Below are 27,883 nucleotides of genomic sequence, written 5' to 3' on the forward strand. Positions count from 1 at the left end.
GGCGGGGGCAGGGTGCCGGGCGGCACCATGTTGGGGAGCTGGCGGGGCCTGGCGGCGGTGCCGGCCGGGGGCATGGAGCGCGGGCGCCGGGCGGGGTGAGTGCGGCGCGGCGCGGGGGGCGGGCCGGCGCGGGCCGCGGGGCGCTCCGCGGGGCGGCGGCGGCGGCGGGGGAGGCCGCTCCCGCGCCTGCCTGCGTGGCTCTGCGGGGCGGCGGCACCTGAGGGGCGGGCACGCCCCTGCCGCTTCGCCCTGCCCGGGGCACCGGCCTGGGGAGGGCAGGCAGTTCGCCGCCTCCCTTCGGGACACAGTGGCTGCGGGGCCGGGCCTGCTCGCCGGGGTGGCCGGCGGGGGTCAGGCGTCTGCCGCCGCTGTAGGGGGCTGGGTGCCGGCTGAGGAGCCCCGCGGAGGGAGAGGGAGGAGGGAGGGAGGAGGGAGGGAGGAGCCGTTAGAACCGTTGCGGCCGTTGGCCAGGGGCGCGCCGCGCCCGTGCAGGTGCGCAGCTGCTCCGCCGGGCCCGGGCCTGGCGGGGGGGAGGGTTCGGCGTCCTCCCGTCGAGCTGCCCCGCGGGAGGAGGCGGCGGCGGGGGGCTGCGCCCCGCGGAGGGCTCCCGCGGGTCTGGCTGCGCCGCTCAGCCCTACGGTGCCGCGGGTCTCTGGTCGGCGTTAGCAGCACGCCGAAATCCGCACGGCTGGGTCCTCCGGCACGTAGGACGTGTTCGGTCTGGGCAGATCTGCCGCGCTGGAAATGCCTCTACGGTTTCCGTGTGTGGAAGGTCAGGTTCCCAAAATACCTCCCGATTTCATCCGTGGCCAGTTAAGGACTTCAGGGCCGTCGCTATAGCAGATGTGAGTGTTTGTCTGCGCTCTTGCGTTTCCTTTCTCTTCTGGAGCCTTGCTTTCAGATGGGAAAAGAACCCCGCGCAGCTGGGAAGCCTGCTGCCTTTCTAACGGTGTACTCACGCTTGTGAATAGCCGTCTGTGCAACGGGCTAGCTCACCGAGTACCACTTGCAGCTTAGCTAAGGTCATTGTCAGGTTGTGAAAAATAAAATGTGTGTTGTTGAGCAGAAGTGCTGGTCATAGTTGTCAAAGCCATGGGTTTAACCGTTTTTAAAGGACATCTGTCTTTAGATCCTGTCTGGATACAGATGTGTATAAGCAGTGCAGCTGTTTTGGTTTATGCTAGCTGAGGCCCTGGTGCTATAATACATGTATGTGCTTTAGGGTCTGAGCAAACAGCGAAAACTGTAAAATGTAGATTCTAGTCTTGCAGTGAATTCCATGTGAATAGGTCCCACCTGGTACTTATTACAGAACAGGGCATTAATGCTGTGGTCTTACTTTAATTTGAAAATGACTCCATGCACCTCTTACGTCCTTAAGTCTGACCTACTTAGTTGCAACAAGATTTGTCTCCATTTGTGGTACAAAATCTCAGGAGGGTGAGGTGGATTTTGTTTTCTGGCACATTAACAAAGTCGGCAGCTCAATTCTGATGCCAAAATCTCTTGTCCACTGGTTCGTTGTCTGCTGCCTCCCTTCTTGGGAGTGAGGGAAATTGATTGGCACTGGCTTATAGCAGAGACAGGCTCATTGTTGCTAAATGTCAGATGGGTATGCAGACCCAGGTTGAGCTTTTGGTGCCCATCTTAGGTATGAACTGAATAAACATAACAATGTCAAGTTGAGAAGGAAAACTATAGGATTTTCTCACCACTTTGGCTTCAATTCTAACTTGAATAAGGCTCCCTAAAACATTTGCAGCTTGCTTTATTGTTGTTGTGTATCTGCCCACGATGGTCAGGTGGAACTTCAGTAACTGGGATGGGGGCGAGGGGGGAGTTGTTCCCTTAGTATTGAAACTGGCATGTTTTCTGTTGTTTTCTGACCAGGTCCCAGCACCCTCTGCTTCAGTACCCTCAGCTCCTGCCTGTGTCCCATACCATTTCACTTTATAGTACTTTTAATTCCTTCCTCCTCGTACAGTGTTTCCAGCTCCCTCCATGTACCAGCTGTGCGCACGCTCGTTGCCCAGATGGCCAAGGCGAACAGACAACTGTTGAGCTAAGGCTGCAGCCTTTCCCTCAGCACTCCCCAGCTGCCAATTCCCAATAAACACATAAACTCTGTCTTCAAAACATCTACTGTTCTCTCAGATGTATTTGAAATTAGCCAATGGATCCAAAAGCTTACCAGTGAAAAGTGTGATTATATAAACTTTGTTTCCATAGGAAACCGTGTGCTTGAAGGAAGATTGTTCTGCAAGGAGAATTAACGAAGCCTGGTTTCCTGGTGACTTGTTTGCCACATCCTACCATAGTAACTCCTGCCTGTCCCCTACCACCCTCAGTCCCCCAGTAGCCTCCCTCTCCCCAGGATTGCACCCAGATCTGCCCTGTCTTTATTTGTGCAGTCAGCTGAGTCAGGAGTTCCTGTTTGCTGAGCGGCCAGCCGGCTGCTGGTAAAGATTGAGGATATATACCAAGTTGTCCTCAGCTTCTTGAGGCTTCTGTCCTCCATCTGGCCAGTTGTTTTTGTAAAGCTCATGGATGTATTCCCCTGACAAATTTGGCAGAGCGGTAGGGAATGGATTCTAAAGGTAGTAAGGAACATAATGGGGCAAGGTGGACAGACAGATGGACAAAATGATTTCATTTCTCTCAGAAGACGTGTGAGAATGTATCGGGCAGTTACAGACTTTTACAATTATAGGCATAGGTAATGGAGTGGTTAAAACGCTTGTGATCTTTCATATTTTATCTACACCGTAGCTCTCAACCAGGGTTGCAGTTGTGCATGTGGAAAGGAAATTTTGAGCATAGACTGTTGCAAAGATTTTGTCTATAGATAGTAGGGGTTTTAACAGAAAAAGAGATGGAGAAATCGCAGACAAGCAAATATGTGTGAAGGCTTGTGCACTGGATTACTAAACTTGTACACAAACCAGGCAGCATACAAAGAGTCGAAGTGACAGAATGAGTCTGAAAAAATCTAAGCAAAGGTCTGTGGGAGCCTGCCTGTGAAAACTGAAATAAGAAGGCTTACGCAGAGAGGGAAAGCTTGAGCTACCAAGGAGTTGGCCAAAGAGGGGAGGACTGGAAGAAAGATTGATCTGGTGAGACTGAAGTACATTTTAGGAAGAGGAGAACGTCACTACTGTATACACTGTTTTCTCAAGGCATTTTCCAGGAGAACTTTTAAAGACCTTTTCATAGGAGATCCCAAAAGGCATAGTGTATTTAGGAAGAGAAAACCTGCATTTAAACAGAAGTTAGAGTATACTTAACCATGTTTATTTCAGATTGGCATCTGTTCAAGCTATGATTTTTTTTTTGTGTCCTTGTGCTGACAGACCAAAGCTTTACCTGCCCTCAGACCTTATTTGTCATTTGGAGCATAACAAAATCCTTGCAAATTGTACACAAGTATTTTTGAGATAGCAGCTTTCTAGCTTTCTGATATAAAAATAAGATTATGATACATGACATAGTGTTGTGACTCTAATAATTGTTTTCTGATACATGGTCCTGTGCTAACTTTGTAGGCTGCTTATGGTAGCTGTGATTTTGCTGCTGTTTGTAGCAGGTGAGTTTCATGCTGCTTTTAGAACTGGGAGTAAAGTGGTACAATGTTGGTATTTAATGCCAGTGGGCATGCTTTAGTTCAGGCATTTGTGTGCAGTGACCCCACCGTGATATTTAGAAGACACTGCTATTTGGATATTGACTTCCAAGACTTGGTACTTGCTGAGAATACAGGCCTGGCTGTAAGGAGAGACAAAATTGATCAGAAAATATCCTGAAGAGGTAGTGAAAAACAAGAAGCATTTCTTAAGCAAACTTGCCAGTTGACTACGCTATTAAAAAGCTGATATGGTTGTTTATTTCTGACTATTTTCTTTTCCTCGTTGATCAGGGGTATGTTAAAATGGTAGAGGGAAGTGGGTTTTTCTGTACTTCTGTGACATAGAGATGGAGTTTGGGTGGTAAAGCAACAAAACTCTTTGGATTATGTCTTCTGTTTAGTAATGGTAGCTGGACATAATGCTAAGCAGAAGCTCACGAAAAAACAAACAAACAAACAACCCCACCCCCCCCAATCCCCAAACACTTTGAGTTACCTGACCTTGCTAAGAGATCAGCTGCTGCTGCCCAACAGCAGGAGGGAACGTGTGGTGTTCTGGGACTGTAGGTATACAGGGATTACTCTGTCATTGTGTCATGTTAGCTCTGGTTGGAGGCTTAAAACGTATTTGACTTCTGAAAACTTTATTTGGGTTTTTCCTTCTCTGATGCCTTCTGGTTTAAAGAGCATCTAGTATCATTTTGTGCATCCCATATTCCCACGACTCTTATGTAGAAGTAAGCGGCTGCTCTGTCCCTTTGCCCCTTTTTGTCAAGCATGAAGACCCTTGCTTCATCTTCTTACCCCTGCCAGTTTCTGGAACTATTTGCTTTTTGGGTCTCCTTCTGAGATTATCCCTGGGTTTACTTTTGTCATTGTCCTAGACCCTTTTGCCCTTTGTTCCACAGAGTTCTGCTCACAACTCACCCTATTTTCCCCTTCTTAATTTTTCTTCTTTTTTAAGTTATTATTTCCTTTGTTTTTGTGGTCACTTTTCCCATGTCTGTCCTCATTCCAGGACCAGCTTCACGCATCCTGAGCTTTTATAATCTTCTTTTCCAAGCCAAGTCTTTTCCAAAGACTTGTCCTTTTCTTCAAATAAACTTCTTCCAAAACTGTGTAAACATTTTCTTACAACACCTCAACACTGTCACTCTTGCCGTCTTCAATTTAAAACAATAAAGCTTAAGCTCTTGCTCTCCACGGTAAACTTCTTCATGAAGAGATTAATTTTTGTTGGCTTGTACAGCAAGGAGCATAATGTTGGCACCTAAGGAGTAATGGGCAGGCTCTGCAGCTAGTGTGTGAAATGGATTGCATAGCAACCTCAGGGGTGTCTTGTTTGTTGGAGAAAAGCAGCTGATGACTCATTTTGGCAGATGTCAGTAAAAAGTCCGAGCCGACTCACCTGCTTAAAGCTACAGAGAGCAAAATCAGGGTAGGGGTTTAGTTGGGATGTCAAGAGTAATTGTGTAACTTCAGGAGAAATGTTTGGTGAGGATTGGTTGTTCAGTTAAGGGAATTACTGAAATGTCTTATAGCAAATATTTAATTTTTTTTTTTTGTAAATTCTATCTACATAGTTGGAGGTTTTCAGCCAAAATTAGTTTTAAAGCTGTCACAGGAGGTAAACTAAGTAAATGACCTTTAATTTAAGTGGCAGCTCTAGTTATATTCTCCTCCCTCCTGCAAAAAGAATATCCCTAGAGAAACTCAGCATTCCTGAAAATCAGTCTAGGAAAGTGAGTGCCCAGCTTGAGCTCCAAAGGTATGAAACATTTCTGTCCTGTGCTTTAGTTGGTTAACACTGGGCTGTGAGGCTTTCTTAAAATATATGTGTACATGTATACATGCCTCATAATGAGGAGTAACTGTTCTGAAATGAGCTGTGTTCTTCTGTGGAACTTCTTACAAACTCTAATGGATTTTAAAAATGAATGAAAGCAGATCTTGATAACAGCAATGTTCAAAATGATTAAGAATTACTAGTTTTAAAGAAGATAAATTATGAAGTTACAAGAGGGTACAGTTACGGCCTGATCTGCTTTGCTTGCTTTCTTAGATTTAAGAATAATATTATTACTTAGGGCTCTCCTTCTGGGTGAGTCTGTATTTGCAAGAACGAAGGCTTTCAGGTCAGGTGCATCTTCCTTGGCTGTGGTTCTCATTCCCACACTTGTAGTGTGTAATAAGCAGATTGACGTGCTGTTTGGAGAAATACAGGCTACCTAAACAGAACTGAGATGAACAATCGTATGTTTTAATTTCCATATAAACATGTGGTTTGTTGTCTTTCACTATTAGCACAAGCACTTATTTTCCAATAGATTGAAATCAGTATTACATAGTTAACAGGGGACCACAGTACTAGTTTGAAGCATCCCTGAGACTTGGTAGCCTTCTTTCACCCTACCCTCTACCCTTCATAGGGTTTTTATGTTGCTGTAAGTGGTTGCTATTAACGTTAAACCAGTCGTTCACATTTGAGTTGTAACTCATTGTCATTAGGATACTTTCACTTTTCTTTCCTGCTTCAGCAGACAGGTTTTATAGGAAGTATTTAAGACGCAAAATGTGTAACCTGAGAAGGGCCAAACTGAACTGAGCTGTCACCAGAGGCAGGACAATGACAGCAAAAAAAAATTCACATGGTAAACGGGGCTAAAAGCCATGCTTCTGCATCGCCAGAGCGTGTTGCCTGTAAGTTGAGTGGTGCTGAGCTTGGTCGCTGTGCTGAAAAGAGTGATTTTGAAAACAGAAGATCTGACAGTTTGTTACCGAATTTCCTTGTCCCTCTTGGTGGGCTCTTTGTGACTGTTCCTGAGTGTTCCTTCAGCTGCTTGTTCTTTGTTGGGCTGGCCTGGGCCATAGTTTTACCTGCACGTATAATCACTAGTGCTGCTGCCAGGAGAAACACTTGTTCTTGGCCTTGTGGTGTGCCTTCCTCAGATGCTTGTGAAACTACATTGGAAACCAGATTTGGAGGAAGGAGGGCTGAAGCCAGAAATTAGTGAATAAAAATGTTCAAGCTTTAACACTCATCAGGTCTTTCATGGAGTTCATTGCATCAAGGTGGGAAGTATGTGGAGGACAGGGCCATTCTTTAGGTGACAGTGCTGACTTGAGTAACTTAAAGTGCCTGTCTGTAGATAGGTAGGCTTTGTAGACACTTGATGGGTCCTCTCCCACTATTGGAGCTGCTGTGCCACCCTCCCATGTCTCTCCTGACTTGCACCAGTAGTGGTGTTTTGTAGTGAGATGATGAGCCGTGTGTTGGCTCAAAAACTAACAACAGTAGGTGGTTCACACACAAACCAAAGAAGGTGGTTAATGTTTGGGTGGGTTAGCAACCTGGATCATTGAACTACCTCCCAGCTGGGTTGTATGAATGCTAACACTGACACGGGAAGGTGGGAGAGCCACTTAGCTGGGAGGTGGGGTGGGTCTGCTATAGACCTAATGTAAATTTATTTAAGGTGCTGTGGAGTCATTCTTGGGCTTGTGTGTGCTTTTATGCTAGTACTCTTATACTGTGCCAAACCTGATTCTGCACGGATGAGTTGCTCAAAGGACGCACCTTACTGTCATCTGCTGTTTGCCACGGTCTTAATCTTCAATGGAGATGTACCTCAATGATACGCTCGGGCCCCTCAGAACCGTTGTATCCCCCTGTGACCTTTGCAAGCAGGGCACGGTGTCCACGCAGACACTGAAGATGGCTGTGATCTGTGTTTGGCCAGCAAGTCATAGTCTGGCTGTCCTTTGGTTGCTGCTGGTAAATTAACTTAGCCTGTGCAGCTTGTTTTTCCAGTGACATGATTAATAATGACTGGTTTATACGCTTATTGTTAAATCGCATGAGAAGGCTTTTCTATATTAGTCCTACCACAGCTCAGGGTGCCATTCGTGGTTTTCATGATTAGCATAGCTTGTGCAAAGAGAAATCTCTGTTGGCTCTGAGCATTGCTCAGAGATGTGCCTTAGTGTCCGTTTCCATTTGGGTTTTGACTACATTCAACTAATATTATGAAGATAATTTCTGTCCTCGTAATTGAAATACAGTTGATTAACTGTCTGTTATGTGGTCCTTATATGCTAACACTGTACTGGCAAAGGCTTGTTGAGGGGTGAGACGTGTCTTGCAATCCATTGTAAATATAGAAACACAGATGTGGCTTTAACTGCATTGTAGGTGAGGTTTCTGAGAAGAGGTGGTACTAGTGTTTTGGGGTTTTTTTCTTGTCAATTTGGTGTTGAGATTACAGATATTTTGTATATTTTTTGTGGTTATTGGTTTTACAGTTGACTGCAGAAGATACATAGTTAACCGCAAGGAAGTAAAGATGTGCTCTCCCTTTTTTTTTTTTCTCCTTTCTCTCTCTCTCTCTCTCTCTTTTTTTTTTTTTTAAAAGAATGGAAAAAAGATGGGTAAATTACAGTGGCAGCAAATAAGAAACAATAAACAAATTAAGTCTATTCTGTCCTTGTGTCTTGTACCTTCAGGAAACTAGGCCGTGCAGCTGTTCTCACCAGTTGTCAGATGTAGGGAAATTTACCTGGGAGCTCTCTCTTGAGGGACAAATCTTAGGAAACCAGAGGTCATGGGTTCTCTTACTAATGGAAAAGTGTTCGTGAAATTGGAGCCATCAACTTAAACTACAATTCTCTGCAAAAGTCTTGCCCATGGTAGTTGCAGCTGTTATGATTTCAGCTGTGTAGAGATGCTATCGGGCAATTTGCCCTTTCGTGCAGATCACTGAAAGGCTACAGGAAAACAGCAAACCCCATGTGTTTTAACATAAATGTTTGGGGCTTTAGGGTGCAAGTGTACATAAATGCAGACTTATGTTCCAAGAATAAACTTGATTTTGAGTTTGGTGGGATCTGCAGGAATGCAGTTTTGTAAGTTTGCGTTTTGTTTATTTTTAGGGGTACTAGAAGATGCTTCAGTGGTGATATCTCTTTCAAAATGCAAGTTATGAATGAAATTCATTAACTAACATCCCCTTCCTCACCCTGATCTCCAATAGACTTCCTGTAACACTTGGAAGAAAGGGTCAGGGGAGAAGGGTTGAAGGTCACCATGAAGCTAAAGCAGCGAGTTGTGCTGTTGGCCATCCTCCTTGTCATCTTCATTTTCACAAAAGTTTTCCTCATTGACAACTTGGACACCTCAGCTGCCAACCGGGAGGACCAGCGCACCTTTCACCGTATGATGGCAAGCCTGCATGTAGAACTGGACCCCCGACTTGACCATACGTTGCAGTCCCCTTGGGAAATTGCAGCCCAATGGGTAGTGCCCCGGGAGGTGTATCCCGAAGAGACACCCGAGCTAGGGGCTGTTATGCATGCCATGACAACAAAGAAAATAATAAAAGCTGATGTGGGATACAAAGGGACCCAGCTGAAAGCTTTGCTGGTACTTGAAGGAGGACAGAAGGTTGTCTTCAAACCCAAGAGGTAAGTATTGCCTTCAGTGACTGAATTAATAACTGCTTTATGTATGATTTTTTTTTAATCTCCATGTTGTTGCATTAAAGTTTAAGTTACAAATTTACACATAAATGGAAAGACGACTGTTATTTGTGAGACATAGCATAGAACCTTGCTGGTCCTCTAGTGACATTAGGTTGCTGTGCCAACTGTCTCTCAGGCTGTATAGCCTTGATGCTCGAAACAGCCTGTCCTTAGGTTAAAAGAATAATCACTGTGTTCAGTCCTGAGGGAATGTTGGCTAAACCTGATGTTTCTGAGCAGTATCTTCGTCATTGTGGAAGTGCATGTTCTGGCAGTGTGGAGACAAGTCTTGCCTACTCTTTCCGAGTAAGGGTCATGTCAAACTGCCACGAGAGAATGCAGTTCAAGAACAGGGAAGGAGTGAAAGTTGACAGTGGTCTTAAAAGTAGATCTGGGTGTCTGGTGTAGCTGCATGAAGACTGTAAAAATGGCCTGGTAGGTCAGAGTGAAAGCCCCTGAGTTTCCTGTCTACCAACAGTGAATACTGGAGGAGCAATGTAAGAATGAGCAGGTAGTGAGACTTCCTTGGTATGGTGATGGATGGTTTATGGTGATCTGCAGGGAAATTTGACATGATTGAACAATTATGAAGAGTCTTGTGCATGTCTGTAAAGCTGTCTGAACTGTTTGCCTTTGGGGAAAAGGAGAAGAAAGAAAAACGTAAAAAAAGTAAGGCAGGTGTGCTTTATGGGAGTGCACTGCAAATGTAAAGTGTTGTCATCACAGCATGAGTACATCTCTCTGCAAAGGATATTGGGTTAAGCAAGCATGAAGTTTTTCTGTCATGTTAATGAATGATTAGAGAATGAGGAAAAAAATCTGCCCTCCACTTCTTGCATTCGCAGCCCTGTTTCTGTATGGTCAATTACTGGTCTGGCTAGAGCTTCACTGTGGGGCTGAGCTGTGTTTAAACAGTGTGAACCTTTCACACAGAAGTCTTGCTGGTATGACAGGCGGCTCGTCCCATAAATGCAGTAACAAGACGTGGCATTTCTATAGTGCTTTCTGTATAAGTGAGTGCTGTAAAGCGTTTCACCAAGCATTAAATTACATTCCCATAATGGAATGTCTGTGCAGGCGAACACAGTGACTATGCTCCATCAAGGACATGTGCAGCTGGGAATGTTTATAGGAGTGCTAGACAGTTTATAGGAGTATGGTAGATCCGTGTTCTGTTTGTGACTGCTGAATAGCTAGGCTTGTAGGTAGAGTCTTGTTCTGTCATTGCAAGATAGTCTCTTTAACTAGCTTTTGACCTGAAAGGTATGTGAAAGTTGCTACTAAAAACTGTTTTGAGAAAACTTACTGGTTGGAGAAGAATGAATTCTCTTGATTTGCCACCTTTGCTCTAGAAAGGACTAGATGCCTACTGTGCATGGAAGCAAAAAGTTGGTTGTGTTTTACCAATAAGTTTTAGCACTGCAGCTTTCAAAACGTGACCATGTTTTCAAAAGCCTGCTGTAAGTACATACAAAAGACCTGACTCCGAGGGCATGTTCTGAGGATTAGCTATCTAATTTCAAAATTACTTGAAATCCAGCCCAAGTTATTAATGGTTAATAGTTGCTACCATTACATGCCAGTGGTATATGTGAAATAAGATGCGTATTTGGAGGGAGTTCCAATTTGGCAGGAATCTCTTGAATGCTCCTCCCAAAAACTCCATACCGTTCCACACTGGTTAATGCTCTGTTGAGCTGCCTTGCCGAGAAGCTAATGCATTTGCTCAGACTGATGAAATGGACTGTCGTCTTGCCCCAGATCTTCTCTGAGCAGGGTTAAAACATCAAAGTAGAGCACTGTGGCTTCTCTTACACTGTTGCTGCTACTGCTTGAACCCAGAGTCTGTTGGAAATAATCCGGTTTACACAATTTGATACATAGATGGAAATGAGAAAACAGGTAATCTAATTTGGCCTTACTTTATTTCAAAATGTATTGCATTTCACCCATTTGCTCGGTATTGATTGTCGTATTTTATGCTTATCTGAAGCATGCTTCTTAAGCAGTACCTAGACCTGATTCAAATGTCATGAATCTCAGAAGTTTGTGTTTGCCTTGACTATTTAAGTAACTTCTATTAAAAAAAAGAAAAGGAAAAAAAGCCCACCACTTCACCAAAATATACCATTGTTGTTGTAATGAGTGTCTAATTTCTATTTCTTGGTGTTCATTATGTCTTTTCTCCACCAGAATAAAAGGGGGTTTTATATCCAGTATTGTCCTCAGGTTCACGCTTGCTGATCTTCTAGCTACTAAAGATTGCATTTGGCATTTCTTCCACAATATCAGATTGTATTTTCATGTTAATCTACAATCCATTCTAACCCCAAAACCGTTTGTGGAGTTGCTGCTTTCCAGTATAAATAGCCCCCTGTTCTGTAGCTGTGTCTGTGCTCTTTGTTCCTAGATGTGACTTGGCATATGGTTGAATTAAAACTCATTAGTTTGAATAGGCACTGCTTCCTGAGCTCTTGAGACCACTGTACATTACTGACCTTTCCTCCTTATTTACTACTTCAGCAGTCTGTACGTTATTTAATCTCATTAATAATTTTTCCCTCTCCCATTGGCAATCATTTTGAAAGTGACCCAGAGTCTGTTTAACTTAGCACTGTTATTGCACTTCTTACTCTGCACAGCAGAGTTGATGGGAATCCTGCATGAATCACTTTATTTGACTTATTTCAATTACAGATATGCCAGGGATTATGTAGTGGAAGGAGAACCATATGCTGGCTATGACAGACACAACGCAGAAGTGGCAGCATTTCACTTGGATAGGTATGGAACTATTGGGTTACCTGGTTTTACTGTCTCTGGTAAATGCTTTTTCAGAGCTGGGGAAAAAGGGGTCCCTTGAAGAATACACCTCAGGTGTGAGCTATTTCTAAACCTGCTAATGTATCGCATTGAAACAAAAAATAAAAATTATTAGCTTTTTTGTGAAACTTCATTTCGAAGATCTGTGCAAGATTCTAACATTTAAGATTTGTTTGAGAAATTTGAAAAGGAGGATGAGTGCTGAAACCACTGATATTTCATATTATATGTAAGAAAGAGCTTAGCCAAATCCTGTGGAAGAGTCTAAAATGCTGAATGTATGTGCTAAGGTAATGTCCACTATGCTAAAAAGTTAAGTCTAATGTCTAGACTAGCAATTTAGTGTAGACTAAATATGAATCAATGCATCCTAGAGGAAAAACAGCTATTCGTATATTAATTCTATTCAGGGGTATCCAGGTGGTTTTGTGGATCTGAACTGGAGGTGCAATTACCAGGAAAAAAAAAAACAACAAAGTTACAGCATATGCAAAGAAGTGGGACAGAAATTACCAAATACTGAATGTTGATAGTTATGAAATACGAGTTAAAGGTGCAGTTTCATCTAGAATAAATGAGCGCAGTCTTGGTCTCATTATAAGAGAACTATGCCAGCACTTTGGAGAAGATTTCTGAAGATAATTAAAGATGTGAAAAATTCTTATATAAAGAGACTTAGAATCTTCGGAAAGGGAATAAGGAGGGATAAATATAATAAAGAATCAAATGGTTGAACTTAAACTGAGGTTTTAGTCTTCCCTTCCTAGTACATAAATATGAGGCTCATCACTGTGACTGAATTAGTAGGTGGTAAAAGATAGGTTAGTCCTAAATCACCTGTAGAACACACTGCACAGGCAATGGAAATTAGTAATTCTAGTTGTGTAATACCTATCGCTGTTGTTGCAATCTTTAGGTAGTGGGCCAAAATCAGGGTATTTTAAGACCAAACAAGAAAAAAAAAAAAAAAGAAAGAAAAAGATGTAGCCAGGTGTCTGTTGTCCATTTATGCTTTCAAGAACAGATTTGTGTTTCCCTGAAAAACCAATGATTAAACATGGTAAAGCAACAATTCAAAGCCGCTTTCCAGTGTACAAACCCCTCTTTCTTAGCTCTTCCTTGCTGTCTATTTGGCTGTGTTTTGGTGCTTGTTTCTCTGGCCTTTCTCCTCTCTTTGTGGGTATGCACCTCTATAGTCTTCAAAAATACCTAGCAGAAGCTACCTGCCCACGTAACGTTAGCGTGTACCTTTGTTTTGAATGGTGACAGTTACATATTTTGTCCAAGGATGCCATTGTTTCCAGAAGGACGTGAAAAATATTGTATGTTTACCACTAATGGGGAGGCTGTGCTAGCCAGGATACTGGCCTTTCAGCTGTGGGTCTGAAAATACAGGGACAGGTTTTCCAGATCTAAGCTCTGTGCTTATTTACTTGGAATGCCTGCATTTTCTCAGGCTGTGCATAACTGTCTGTATTGGCTATGAATTTTGTCTTTATGCATACACGATTTGTTCAAGGCAGACATTTTGCGTTGCCCTTTCTTAGAGGTATTTTATACTTACGGAAGGGGACTGACTTGTTGAATATCTAAAAACACTACTTTGCAGCTGTTAAGAGTGACTCTCCCAGTATCTCTGTGGAATGTGGATTGTCCCTTTTTCAGAAGGGACAGTCCCTTTTCAGTCTTTTTCTGAGATGCAAAGACTACCAAAAGGGTATCAAAAGTACATTAAGAGAGTTGGGGCTGACGTTATACTGATATTTGTACTCCTCCTTTAAGCGCTTTTAAAATTCCATTACAAATACCCAAGTCATTTGTGGTCACAGAGCAAAGACTGTGGCAGACGTGGGAGTGGAACCTGGATCTTGTGGCTGCAAGTTTTATGATTATTCTTCCCACCTGTCTTTTTTCCAGACACTTCAGGCATTCAGTTTTGTTCTACCATTCTCTCTTCCCTTCTCTCCCCTCACAGACAAAATAACTCCTAGATTGTTTCCTTTAGAGTATAATTGAATTGGGCTTAAACATAACATTTTAATAGATAGTAATTCCCACAAATTATAAATGATCTTTCCAGGTGACCAGCCCGAAGGCCATATGGTTACTGCTTCAGCCTGTACACAAGACAGATGATGGATATTTCTCGTATGAGGTCTGATTTCTGGGAGTTGGAGCATGGTGCATCCTGTGTTGCTCTGCTGCAAATGCTCTGACAAAGGAGTGTCACTGATGGCCTATAAAGCAAGTTTAACATCCAGGCAATTAAGAAAAATGAGTTTCCTTACTTTGCCTTGGAGAAGACAGGAGGTTGCTGCAGGGTTCCAACTTTATTCTTTGGTCTCAGTCATCTCAATTTCAGACAATGGCACAGAGACTGTGTTTTTGTTTTGTTTTAATTTAGAACTGATGCCTATGTTGCAAATTCTCCTGTCATGTTTTTTCACCCCAAATCAGAATTCTGGGTTTCCGACGAGCTCCACTGGTGGTTGGCAGGTTTGTGAATCTACGTACAGAGATCAAACCAGTTGCCACAGAGCAGCTTCTGGGTACCTTCATGACTCTGGGTAAGTGGATTCCATGGATTGTGCAGCCCAGTAAAGAAAAATATGTTTAATGGGGAAAAAAGAGCCATGGGAATCTGACACAGTTGTAGAACAGTTAACTGTGATACAGGAAGCTGGTAAGTCTCTTTCTGTGCCAAGAGAGATCGTAACGCTTGTATAACCCTATTTGGCAGGGGAGGAGGACTTGATTTTCTCCAAGCAGTTTTTCCTCTGTAACTTCTCTGTGTTCCCTCATGCTGCTGTTACAGATGGGGGTTTTTTTGAGGAGGAATTTTCTGCTGTCAGAGGTGGTTAGAAAAGTCTATGATTAGACCTGAAAGGAAAAAAATGGAATTGTATTTAACGCGAACGCAGTGGTGATTTGGGATAATTTATAGAGCTGATGCATTGGTTGGTATTAGATGTTGTTTGTGCTACATCAGAGTCTGCTGAGCATTCATAACTAAATGTGTCAGAACTTCCATATGTTGTTTACAGTAATAATACTGTGAAGGGCACTTAATGGGAATTATTAATGTGAACTCCTACCAGGTGGTCGTTAAGCACCAAGAAATGACTTATGCTGCAGCCTTAACTCCTTCAGGCTTTCATAAAATATCCAATTATTACTTTCTTTTTTTTCCCTAGTAAGACTCTAGAGATGATTGTTCATTACAGCTGATAAATGTGTGCCTCTGTATATTTCTATTACAAGCACTGTTGGTAGTCTCACCTACTAAGTTGGCCTAACACTTTCTGTTGTAAGGTGCAACTTTCACATGAGATTATCTCTGCCTTGCCAAACTCTTTTTGCATTCAGATTGGGTGTCTGCCTCAGGCAGACTTTACTTTTTCTAATTTCAGCCAAGATAACTAAGCAGTTTTCTAGCAGAAATGCTGACTTGAAAAGTATGGCTCCAGAAATTTTCATTGCCTTTCCTTAGATTCCTTGGAACAGCCTGTTCTGCAGAGCATGAACCAAAGAAATGGGTGGATCTGGGGAGAAGGTTGTGATCCCTTGTCAACTGAAATTTGATCAAGTTTCTGAGATTTTGAAGAAAAGATAATTCATACATACTCAGCGCAGATTTGCCAGAGTTGCAGCTAGAATCTCAAAGAATTCTGTCTTTTCCTAGACCTGGTGCAGGCCATGGATAGGAAGAGAGACTTGCAGGGCTTTCCATACAAATAAGAGATCTGGTGTGCTGCAAGATCTCTGTTGTAAATTATCACCTCTCTGATGGCCTCAAGTTGTCTGACTGGGGTACTAGGAAAGCCGGTCTGGATGGAGGACTGCAAATGAGTGCTGGCTGGCTAAGGAATTGTGATGTGGGATTTGGGCTCATGGTGTGAGCATGGAAAGTGAAAAACACATCTGTCAGTGAGCTGGACCTGGTTTGGGGAGGATGTTGGATGTAGGGCCAAAGGAAGAAAGGACAGGGAATAAGTGGAATCACAAGGAAGTGAGACATAGTTGCACAAGGAAGTAACATAGTTGAAGAATATTTTGGGAGAACATCTGGGAATATGGAACTGGAATTGACTTGGCAAGAGTCAAGTGAAGGCAGGTTAGAAGGGTGAAATAGAAAAGGTTAAGCTAAAAATGTTAATTTAGACTACGTAGATTACTGTACGCTACAGGCTACATAGGCCTTAATGGACTAAAGACTGCAGGGTTTCGTTGTTCCTCTCCTGTCAGAAGACACGCATGAAACTTTTGGCAGGTCTGCATTCCTAGGTCATATAAGAATGACAGCTCATTTGTGTTTCCTCTGCTGAGTCAGCTCAAGTAACTGAGATGTGTGGCAGGTCTCAGGGCTCCAAATCCGTTTGAGTTCTGCTTAGTCTTTTTTCACTTGTCTCTTTTTGGTCAACTTTTCCAGAAAAGTGAGAAGTCTGACACATGAAGTGTGGAATTTAAAAAAGGAGTGCTAAGGTTGCAAAGACAAGGTCGTAAGGACTAGGGAAGGGATCACAAAAACTTGTTGGTAGTGCAATGTTATATTAACTGTCAGTGTGATAAAAACATTAGAAAATATAATTACTCTCTCCTTTGAATATTAGTCTTTAATGTTGCTTTGAATGAATAGATGTCTGTTTAATCTCTTGAGCCTCTCCCTCTGAGAGGTAGGAAACATGAGGTCAAGTGCAGTGAAATCCTATTGCAGGGAAGGCTCTGCTGCAACAATATGCTCCTGAATTTCAGTTGGCATCCCTTGGATTAAGTTCTGTCTTTTGATACCTCTTTTTTTTTTTTTTTAAGGTAATAACACTTGCTTCTATGGGAAGTGCTACTATTGTCGGGAAACAGAACCAGCTTGTGCAGACGGGGACATCATGGAGGGGTCAGTGACCCTGTGGCTACCAGATGTCTGGCCTCTTCAGAAGCATCGGCACCCATGGGGTAGGACTTACCGTGAAGGCAAACTTGCCAGGTATGAGAACATGATAGGGTTATTCTTTATACATGATAATTTGTACTAGAATTACCCTTGCAATACAGTGGCTAATTAAGAATTAAGTGTTCTCAAAACCTAGAGTTTTGCTGACAGCTTTCTTGATATGATGCTAGAAGTCAAGAAGTCTAGGATGAGGTTTAAATTAAAATGAGCAAGAAAGAAATCTTTGTTGTTTTCCATGATACTAAGTGCTGTCCTTTTTCTACTTCTTGCCTGGAACATAACTCCACCATATAGTCACTCCAGCCTCTGAATATCTTGGCCTGGGCAAACCAAGACTCTTCTCTTGTGCCACTAGACCTTCTTTTGACGCTGTGTCTCTCTCTGGCCCACTAAAATATGGTAGCACTGTGCTGTTTTCTGCCAGACCTGATTTCATGGTCCTTGTAGTTTGTTTCAATAGTTGTAGAGCTGGTTTAGCTTAAGTAGGTAGGCACTGAAAAGTTCTTCTTTGCTTTGAATACCATCAGTATTTGGTGACCATGCTCAGCATCCAAAGAATGCTCTCAGAGAAGGACAAACATGGGATCTAGGAATCTTGTACAATAGATGTAACGTGTCTGAGTGTGTGGGTTGGAGATGTTTTTTTGCCATGACCAGAGCAGATGGTTTCGAGCTTAGTAAATTTTTCAAAGTCTGTGTCCTGGACAGGTGATTAGAAAGATATTTTTTTAGTCCTTGATCTAAAATATCTATTGATTTCCAATGATGTGATTGTTCTCAGAAAGAATCTCATCCAAAAGCTTTATTGAATTGTTTTAGAGTATTAAATATACAGTTTTATTTTTGAGCAGCAGGTGTTATCTGCTTTTCAACAGGTCAAAATCAGCTGTACTTAGTACATGGTAAATTGCAGTAATGAATTGACTGAATTTCTTGGAGTTGTTTCTTTTTTTGAGGAACTGTTTTTCATCATAAACTGCCTGCTTATACAGGAGTTTACCCTGATAGCTGTGCTGATTTGATATTTGCTGTATTTTACACTTACTTGCTCTTGCCTCGTTCAGATGGAATTGCATGGTTCTGTTGTTTTGCACCTTGTCATGTTGCGCTTTCCACTTTGAGAGCATCAGGAGAATTAAATGCCCTAGATGTCATGCTCTCCTTTTTCTGTGTCTGGTAATTATGGAAAAATAACTCTGTAGATATTTTTTCCCCAGTCTAGCTGCTTCTACTCTGTCCTGAGTTGACCTTTTGAACATAATTCATATCATTACATTAGCATACATAATTTTTAATGGACATGTAATAGATAAAATCCCTGACCTTCAAAGTCCTATGCTAATACAATATAAATGATCAGAAATAAATGTCGGAGAAAGGTCTATCTTGAAAGAGTGAATGAAAAATGAGGAGAGAGAGCATAGTATATCTGAAAAATTGTTGCAAGGAGATTAAATACTGATCTAAAGTAAAATGAGAGAAGATAAACACTTGAGGGAGAGAGGGGTGTAGCATAAAAGAAATGTATCCAGTACAAGGAGGATTACATTCTGCGACTTTCACCTTGTGGGTTTGTGCTGTAAGTTGAACGCGAGTTGGACTTTGATGCAAAAGAAAGAGGGAACTAGAGACAACATTTGAGTAGTGTGTGTGACGTGTTAACAAAAACATTGAGAAGATAAAATTTTGGCCACTGTGATTTGGATAACTGGAGGAAAGATGGGATATTTGGAGCTTAGGTTCCAGAACTCTAGAAGATGAGGTGGGGTATGTGGCAGTTCTAGTAGTTAAATTCTGATCTCCCCGCTTTTATGACTCTGCAATTTTGAGCATGTCAATGAGTCTCTCCAGCTTCTGTTTCCTCCACTTCTGTTTCCAGTTGACAGATGGTTTAAGGCATTTCCAACTTAACTGCTATTTTGTGAAGGATTGTTTCAGTCCTTACATGGAAGATGTTACAGATGTACTTGTTATTTAGGTTGACAGATGGAAAGGATATACACCAGAGATTTGGCTGTTTTGGTGGTGGTGTTGAATAGCTTTGAAAACTGTAAAGAAGAAAATGAGAACATTTAAAATCTTAGCTTTGGAGAATTGAGACATGGCATCCATGTTATAAGACCACAAGTACATGCCTAGGTTATGTGTAGAAGGAGAGGAGAGAAAAGGGAAGCTTGAAATCTTGCCATTGGAGAAGAAAGTGAGAGGCTCTGAAAGGAAAGTAGGGAGGAAAGAGACAGCTGTGAGTGAAGGAGAATGAACACATATCAGGCCCTTCTCCTCAGGACAGAGGAGGTCATTAGTAACCGTGATGAGGTTATTTGCATTAGAAAGGAAAAATGAAGAGGATCACTGGAAAGCAAGACTGATGGAAGCAGGTCAAGGCAATAGAAATATACACAGTACTTGAAGTCCTTATTTAGGAAATTAAGGAAGGCAAGTCATGATGGGAATCTTGCTGTGAGGCAGCCTGACCACTGCTGAATTGTGAGCAGTGAGGAAGCAAGCTCTGACCTTGTTTTCTGTAGGAAGATGATGTATATAACCTTGCACTGAAACTATATCTTGCTCCATACGCTAGGGTGTTAATACAGGTTTTACTCTTTTAATAAAACACTTTCATCTAGCTCTTTCTTCTTCATATAGCCTTGACTGCTGCACTCACCTTTTCTTTACTCACTCATGAGTGAATAAAGGGACAGCTATAAATACCGTTGGTGTGCAATGATGGAGTGTTCCTTGAAGACTTGATTTGTTTTCTCTTGACGGCCCACAGGTGGGAGTATGACGAAAGCTATTGTGATGCTGTGAAGAAGACTTCACCCTATGACTCGGGCCCCCGTCTCCTTGATATCATTGACACCGCGATCTTTGACTATTTGATTGGGAACGCTGACCGGCATCACTATGAGAGTTTCCAGGATGATGAAGGAGCCAGTATGCTCATCCTCTTGGATAATGCCAAAAGGTAAGGGAAATCCTGGTGGCCGGGCAGTGATGAGCACAAGGGCAGACATTTATCTGCTCTGTATGGCTCTGTTTTCTCTCACTAATGTTTTCCTTAATACCTTTTGTGCTAAAAATCCAAAGCTTACCGTCTTACCAGAAATTACTCACCAAATATTAGGGTCCTTCAAATGCTGTGATGCTTACTCTGTGCTCTAGATACTATCACTGCTTTGGGCAAAGTCTTAGTCAAACTACAGAAATGCCCAAATTAGCACAGTATGACCTTTTTTCCCCAAGCAACTTTCAAAGGTTTGCTTGTCTGTCTCCTCCTATCCCCAGAAAAGCCCTTCCCTTTTATGCTTTTAATTAATGGAAGATTAAAAACTTATGGTTTATTATTTACCAGTGAGTATTAGTGAGTGTCGTAGTAAAAGTAGATCTTTTCAAAATGTTTCTCTGAATAATTTGGCATTCCCTGCCTTCTGGATCTGTCTGCTCTGGCTTTAAAAGTTTAAAATGGAGATAGAACTGATACTGAGAGCAAAATATGATGATGTCCTGAATGTGGACGGTAACTATTAACGAAACAAAAATGAAGCGTGTGGTAACTGAAAGGAACTGATGAGAAGTCCTTCTTGAGGCCAAACTTTACTATTAAGCATATGTATTTAAAATGTAAGTTGTTCTGTCTTTGCTATAGTTTCTGTATGTTGGCTGGTATAGCTTAAGTTTAAAATCCTATTGAACATACAGCGTTTTTAACATCATAACAATTTGCTTAATTTTTCTTAAAAACAAAGATAACCTATTCCACTTTCTCATTATTTAGTCCAGACACTCCTGAGTTTTTTTTCTGATGGGCACCACTGCAGTGGCAGTGAGTTTCCCCTTCTGCAGATGGACCAGCTTCTGATAGTTAGCTCTGGCAGTTCCTGTGCCAGGCTCTGCTCTGCAGTGGCTTTGCATACCATTTGTACGAAGTGTACACAGCAGTTTAGACCTCTGATCTAGACAGATCCTCGGAAGGCTTGGAGTTACCATTTCTTTCCCCATTTGCCTTTCGTATAGTGGATTCCTCCCTCCCTCCCTCCGTGGCTGCATTGAGTATTTTGTCTTTATGCATCAGCCTGTTCAGTAACACTCCTTCAGTTATGTCAGCAAGATGTGTTCCACCTTGGGGCTGCTTAATTATTGCTGCTTTCAGACTGCTTTAGGTTAATTTGGTAAAAATTGTCTTTCTGTAATGGTCTGGCAATGCGTTAGGAGGAAGTTAATGTGTTAGTCACTGGAAGTGAATATGGTAGTTGAAGGTCATATTAGACCTTTCATTATGGTATATGCTTATAATGTTATGAAAACATTTCTGGTGAGGCTTTGCAGGCCCAAAAGTAAATTGTTTTCTTGAAAGCTTAAGTATAAAGTTCTTTCAGCTCCTTTGAGATAAGGGATAGGGGGACAGTTTCTTCAGAGAATCATAGAATATCTCAAGTTGGAAGGGACCTATAAGGATCATCGAGTCCAACTCCCTGCTCCTCGCAGGACTACCTAAAACTAAACCTTATGACTAAGAGCATGGTCCAGACACTCCTTGGTGCTGTGACCACTTCTTTGGGGAGCTTATTCCAGTTTTAAAGCTACTAATAACAGAATTATTTGAGCAGAGTAATGCCAGACTCCTAGAGTAAGTTATCTTTATTGAAAGTTCTTTGTCGAAAACAGTATTATGAGGGGGGTGAAACTATTAAAAAAAAAAAAAAAAAAAAAAAAGGCACGTGTTTAGGTGAAGCTTGAAATACTATGAAATCCTTTTGGCAGGCCTCCCTTAGAAAGTGTTATCGTGAAATGTTAAAGTTGATCACCTTGTTCATTGAACTGTTGATCTAAACTTGGCCATTTAAAACAGCATGTGGCTGCTATTTCGTTCATACCCTGTCTAGCTGTGTCAGCCAGGCAAAACTCACGCTCTCTATGTCCAGAATACCAATTATTCCTTTCCCCTGCTTTGCAAGATGAGCTCAATTTCTAAATTCCTCTGAAGTTTGTTTCTAAGGTGCCTTGGTCTGATAAAGAACTAGGTAGACTGGTGTTGCTTCCATTTATTTGGTACATTAGCTGATGCTGTTGAGTTATATCTGTAATTGGTCATGGCCTGTTTATATTTTAATTTAAATGATTTGAGCTGTTGGAGCATGAAATTGCCTAGTATTGACTTTTTTGAATTCTTTACAAATCTGTTGATGTTGAGAACAACATTAGGAGTTCAACTGGTTCACTTGCTTTTAATTTTGCTTTTCAGCTTTGGAAACCCTGCCCTGGATGAAAGAAGCATCTTGGCTCCTCTTTATCAGTGCTGCATGTAAGTGAAATGCAGGGATCCTGTTCACTTTACAACTGCTGCCCTTAGGTGTGCAATGTAATTAAGTTTGAAGCCTTCTGGCAACCTGAAAATGTTCACTCGGGTACATAGTGCTTTACTTTTTTGAGGTACTATGTTTGTTTGATGCATTGTCACTGCTCAAGAAGCCAAGAAATACGTTTTTATTAAGGTAGTAAACCAGACGGTAGACTGTAGGAAGTAGTCTCGCCTCCAGGTCGCTGGTTCAAATCTATCCTTAGTCAGTATGACAGGTACTTTGCATCTGCAGCTGTCTGCATCCAGCTTCTGTCGAATAAAAGTTCACATCACAGTTTGAGTTCTCCCTGACAGAAGCTAAGGACTCAACGTGTCAGGCAACTTAACTACCTTCATTTCCAAATGTTCTTTCTAAACAAGACTGCAGCACTGCTCAGGGTGCTTCTCTCAAAGTGAAGCTTGTAGGTTTTTTGCAGGATTTTGTTTCCACTTTGGCCTTGTGAGCTGTGTTTTTGTTCATTTTATTTTTAGAGGCTGTGACTTGTTGATTTCTATTTTCGGTGGCTGGTCTCTCACCAGCCCATTGCTACTTCTCATTAACAAATAGATAAAAGTACCAGGAAGAAAAATACTGATATATCAGTTTCCTGCATCTGTTACTTCAAGGTAACATTAATTCCTGTAAACCTTCCAAATTAAGCATTTAGTTGAGAGTTCCTTGAGCCTGTCCTCAGAGGGTTCTGTCTCCCAAATTCCTTGGGGCCTGTGAAACCTGGCAACTCTGCAGAAAGCCTGAGCTCTCACCCCCTGCTTGCGCTAAGCAAGGCTCTATGCATGCTACAGTACACCTGGCCTACATTCTGCAAGATTCTTGCAGAATCCATATGGAGAGTAATTAAAGTAAATGATTTTCAAATTCTTTAGTTTTCCTACATTAATTTTAAATGCATTTTTTATTTCCTGTTTTATGAGGATCTTTTGGAGTCTTTCTCATCTAGATTCTCCCAAATGCAACTAGAAGAGAAGTTTATCTATGTAAGAGACTTTGCAGTTTCCTGCTTCTCACATATATGGCATTTGCCTGGTATCAGAAAGAAAGGATAAGAAGTCATACGTACAATTGTTTTAACTATAGGTTTGTTACAGCACTTATATTGCTGGTTTCTTTGGAGGCCATCAAAAGCCAAGAGTTTAGACCAGTGGTGCTAAAACACAAAAATCTGGGGGAAAATCCCAAGAGTCTTCACAGAACAGGACAGTTTAGATGGGCTGACATGAACAAGTTCAGTGGCCAGTGAAGCAGGAAGGTCACTGCTGTGTTCACTTTCTGTGGAAGTTAGTCGACTGACTTGTGTCCTTTGTGATTAATTGTTGGGCAGGGATGCTCTTCCTGAGGTGACGTGAGTTTTGTTTTTGAATTAACAACTAGACTGTTAATTTTCTTTCCGTTTCTTTCCTTTTCAAACTGTGTCTGGGAGGCCTCAGGACTGAAGATCTTCCTTTCTAGCAGTTGAACGTGTTCCTGTATAACATAAGAATTGTGTCACGTTAGGTTCTTTCTTCTTCACCTTCAGTTTTCAAGTTTCACTTAGATATTGCACATAATGCAGTTATACGTGGACCCTCCCATGCCAAAACCACTTTTGTAATAAGATTCCTTTCTGTTTAAATAAAATCATGATGTAACAGGCTCCCTCAAGAGGTTGGCTTTTGGTATTGCTGATGGGACTTTAGCAGGACAGTGGTATGATGACATCTTTGTTTCTTTCTTTTGCAGCATCCGGGTTTCTACCTGGAACAGACTCAATTACCTGAAGAATGGAGTACTGAAGTCTGCCTTAAAAACTGCTATGTCGCATGACCCCATCTCACCAGTGCTTTCTGACCCTCATCTGGATGCCCTAGACCAGCGGCTTCTCAGCATTCTGGCTACAGTGAAGCAGTGCACAGACCAGTTTGGGCCAGATGTTGTGCTGGTGGAAGACAGGATGACACTGTCTCATTTGTAATTGTAGTGGAACACAGATGAAACTCCTTTTTTAAAAACAAACAAACAAAAAAGTGATAGAAAAACAGCACAATCAGTTTGGAAAGGCTGTGGCCAAGATGGACTGAAATGAACAGGAAAGCTTCTGAGCCAGAGAAACAGAGGTGACACTGGCTTTTACCTTGGGCTGACAGCAGTGAGAGGTGGGAAGTTGGAGCCTTGGATGGCTCAGTACCTGTAGTGGCATCTTGGCCATTGCGGTGTGTCCATTGCCGGCAGTGGACATTGCACTGGATAAAAATGGCTCTTGGTGTTGGTGGAAGTGTGTGGAATACAGACACTCATTTGTGAACTGAATCTAGAGGGGACAAATGGAGATGAACAGTACGATCCTCTCCCCTTCTCTTCCCCACATATACTCTTGCGAGTTGTTGTCTGATTCAGGGTTGTACATAATCAGCTGTGAGCTGGTTAGGCATTTTACTGCTTCTTTAGAGAAAGAGGAAGTGGTGAATAAAATAATTAGTAGACTGAAGACTTGTGCCACCCCCCCCGGGGGTGGGATGTTCTTCTGAATGCCATTAGGGGTGGGAAAGGGGACCTCTACTGCTCAGTTGTCTTTTCCTCGATAAAAGGCTGGGAATGGGGTTTGCCTCATATATGATAATGCTTCAGTGTTTTTGCTGAAGTCCTATCGAAGACTTATCCACAGGGTTGGAGATTTAGGGGAGGACAGGGTGGTTATACAGCACTTGGTAATTAAGGGGTTAAAGTAAGTTTCCACATGCCCTGTCACTGTTTTCCATTTATAGGGAATCTGGCAAGGTCTGAGTAGAGGAAATATCCTTGCAGTCCTGTGTCCATGTTAACCAAATTTTCACTGTATTGCAGCTGAGAAGGAGGACAGAAGTAGGTTCCGTTTAGTGAGGGCATGCTGCTTACTGTATGCCCTATTTAATTTGGGGAATCTGGGTGTGTTGCACTGGCAAGAGAGAGGTGTATTGCTGGACTTCCCCAGTAACCAACAGCTGTGGGCAAGGCCCCGAAGAGTAGAGAGAACCCTGAGCTGTGGTCTTTCCTCATCATCTCATACGGAGGGAGCTTCGTGCTGCTCAGTGTTGTAATCACACCTCAGTGCTGCTGTTTGGTGGAACGCCAGCAGTTTTTCAGTCCCACCATCTACCTGGCCTGGCTTGTGGCTGAGCTCTGAAGCTGTGAGCACTTCCACTAAGTTTTCTGCCTTCCCCAGGTGCTTCCTGCAACAGCCCCCACTGTGATGTTCTGACTGGGGTGGTCATCCTGGGATCCTTGCTCCTAATGGTTTTGCCATAGATGGGAAGAGTCAGTGCAAGTGAGCTTTTCAGGGCGGACTTGTAGTGCTCATCTTGTGCCAGTCCTGTCATCCTTCAGCACTGCGTCAGCCTGCACTGCGGATGAGCTTCTGGCCATAAAACTTGTCACGCTTGTGGTAGGTCTGGATCTGTGTCTCCAGAAGGGAAGCAGCTTCGTCATTACGTTTCCAAATTTAACAGGTTTGCATCAATTTTCAGTTCAGAGACAGTATGGTCCTTAGAAGTAAGGAAAGAGCTCACTTCCCAAAGTGATTATGTATCATTGAACTTGTGAGTAAGAGCAGCAAAATGTCAGTTTAAGATCAAGATCTTTTCCTTGATTTGTCTGTCAAGGTCTTTGTAGCTCTGCAGTAGTGTGGCAGGCAGATAAAGAGCTGTTTCCTGTTCTTGCACGTGTGCCATACCTGATCAAAGAGGTGTTAGTGAGAGAGTTTCTTTTAAAAAAGCAATTTTATTTTGTTGAAGTCTTTTTGTCATTGTCTGAGCAGAGTATCTTGAAAGTAGAATGCAGCTGTTTACCTGAAATTGCATTTTATGTTCTCTTCTGGGCTTGGCCACATCGCAGACCCGCCCCACAGTCAGGATGGGATGTGGAGTTATTTATTGGTGTTACTAGTCAGGACTGTAATGCGCAGCCAGCTTTTAGGACACTGGTGTTAAGCTAGTGCCTGTTTATTGCTGTAGTTGATACGTAACACATGCTTCAAAAGCCATGGTCCTTCGGGGAGTTTAACCTACTGGCGTGGATTGTGCCTTGCAGGTTCTCTTAGGGCAGAAGTGAGTTTGCTCAGCTGATGGTGAGCATGGGCAGGAACCACGCAGGGATTGCCCTGTGCTCCCTCACTGGCTGAGCTGGCCTGTCCCTTGGCTTGCTGTCAGATTTCGGTGCTTGAGCGAGACAGTGTCGGGGAGTACTGTGGGCAACAGTTAGGTGGTTAGCGAATGCTTTTATTCTAAAGCAGAATAGATTCATACTGAGGCATTTTGGCATAAACTGTTTCCCAGGAAATTGAAGATGATTTACACAAAGGGGAGATGGTGAAGCACATGGTAGTGACTTGTAGCATTTTTAAAAGCATGTTCTTCTCTTTGAGCTTAATCATGAGAACTTAATATTTTGGGAAGGATCTACCAAGATTTGAAGTTTTGATTTACATTTGATCACTCGTGATAATTTACATTTGATTTAATAATGGATTCCAAAAAATGTCTTTCTGTCTTTATGGAATTAAATTAGCGTTCAGGGCTTATGTGTTGCTTGTTCACAGGGCTCTAAGCTGAAGCTTTTGCTGTCAGATGGAACCTGGGGATAAGTTTTCCCCTGGTATGAATGTCAAAGATTTAAAGCACTGTATTAGATTAATTGTAAACAAAGGGCGTGAAGTCCGGCATCATCAGTAGGAGGAAGCAAGAAACAGTTGCTTTTTTCTTCTTTTTTTGTCATGTTGACACTTCTGGTCACTATAAACACCACTGGAGCTTGGTGTTCTGCAGCAGGAAAGAAGAATAAATTCCTCTCTTACCCAAAATCAGGAAGATCTGATTTTAGCCTTGTGATAATTTCTGGCATTTTGGCAGTGATTGTTGGTTTTGCTTGAATACAGAACCCTGAGAAATTTTAAATTGTAACCATTGCAAAGGAAGTAAGCAGCACCCAGATGTAAACAGGGTCTGCTTGAATCTCTGAAAAATGGCGTCATTCGTGAGGCAGGTGCTATGCTCTGTCAATGAGGTTTTCATGACGTGTTCTAATTCTTGTTCACTGTGCACACTGTAATTCGCTGGCTGCAGAAATTACAAAATGGTTGTGTTGCGGATATTAGTAATATCAGAGCGCTTGAAGCACAGAAATCAAGAACTAATTAAAAAGAGAGCATTGTCAGCCATCTGCTATTTATCTCCTCCTTCCTACGTCAGCAGTCGGGCTGGAGGAGACACTGAAGTCAGCTCCTCTTCTAGCAGCTAATGAACTGGAGTGTGTCTTGCCAAACAAACTTCAACTGAAAAATACTAATTTATTAAGAAGGTAATTTATTTGCTGTGGCAGCTGGAGCAAGATGCTTGAAATAGACACCCCTCTTGGAGCTGTCAGAGGATTGCCCCTGGGAACAGCTGCACAAATGGAGGTTGCTAATAAGAAAACAGAATGCAATCACGACTTTCTACTTGTATCCCCCAGGGTCAGATTCCACATAAAGCAATGTTGTGTGAATAAAGATTTTAATAAAGCAACATTGATGGATTGTTTAAGTCTCTCTCTCTCCCCCGCCCCATCTCTCCCTCTCTCTCTCCCTCTCTCTCTCTCGTTCCAACATGTGGTGGGCTGAATATT

The 27,883-nt window shown here is 42.4% G+C and overlaps 1 protein-coding gene across 2 annotated transcripts; it reads left to right on the plus strand.

Moving 5' to 3' along the window:
• FAM20B (FAM20B glycosaminoglycan xylosylkinase) lies at positions 1-27,812 on the plus strand. 2 transcript variants are annotated; one of them, XM_075507921.1, is made up of 9 exons: positions 2,255-2,290; positions 3,543-3,583; positions 8,552-9,082; positions 11,837-11,923; positions 14,420-14,529; positions 16,772-16,943; positions 19,687-19,878; positions 22,156-22,215; positions 23,990-27,812. In XM_075507921.1, the coding sequence occupies exons 3-9, from the start codon at positions 8,706-8,708 to the stop codon at positions 24,219-24,221; spliced, it is 1,230 nt and encodes a 409-aa protein (XP_075364036.1). In that variant the 5' UTR covers positions 2,255-2,290; positions 3,543-3,583; positions 8,552-8,705; the 3' UTR covers positions 24,222-27,812. The 2 variants fall into 2 exon arrangements, with proteins under 2 accessions (XP_075364035.1, XP_075364036.1); XM_075507920.1 differs by lacking the exons at positions 2,255-2,290; positions 3,543-3,583 and adding an exon at positions 1-95.
• The last annotated feature ends 71 nt before the right edge of the window (positions 27,813-27,883 follow it).

The sequence above is a fragment of the Mycteria americana genome, chromosome 7, assembly GCF_035582795.1.
Source record: "Mycteria americana isolate JAX WOST 10 ecotype Jacksonville Zoo and Gardens chromosome 7, USCA_MyAme_1.0, whole genome shotgun sequence".
Lineage (NCBI taxonomy): Eukaryota > Metazoa > Chordata > Aves > Ciconiiformes > Ciconiidae > Mycteria > Mycteria americana.

Bases quoted from the DNA above. Each gene is read 5' to 3' on its own strand.
- FAM20B (XM_075507920.1), top strand. From the start codon at position 8,706: ATGAAGCTAAAGCAGCGAGTTGTGCTGTTGGCCATCCTCCTTGTCATC. The intron at 9,083-11,836 runs GTAAGTATTGCC...TTTCAATTACAG, and splicing joins GTTGTCTTCAAACCCAAGAG to ATATGCCAGGGATTATGTAG. The intron at 11,924-14,419 runs GTATGGAACTAT...ACCCCAAATCAG, and splicing joins GCAGCATTTCACTTGGATAG to AATTCTGGGTTTCCGACGAG.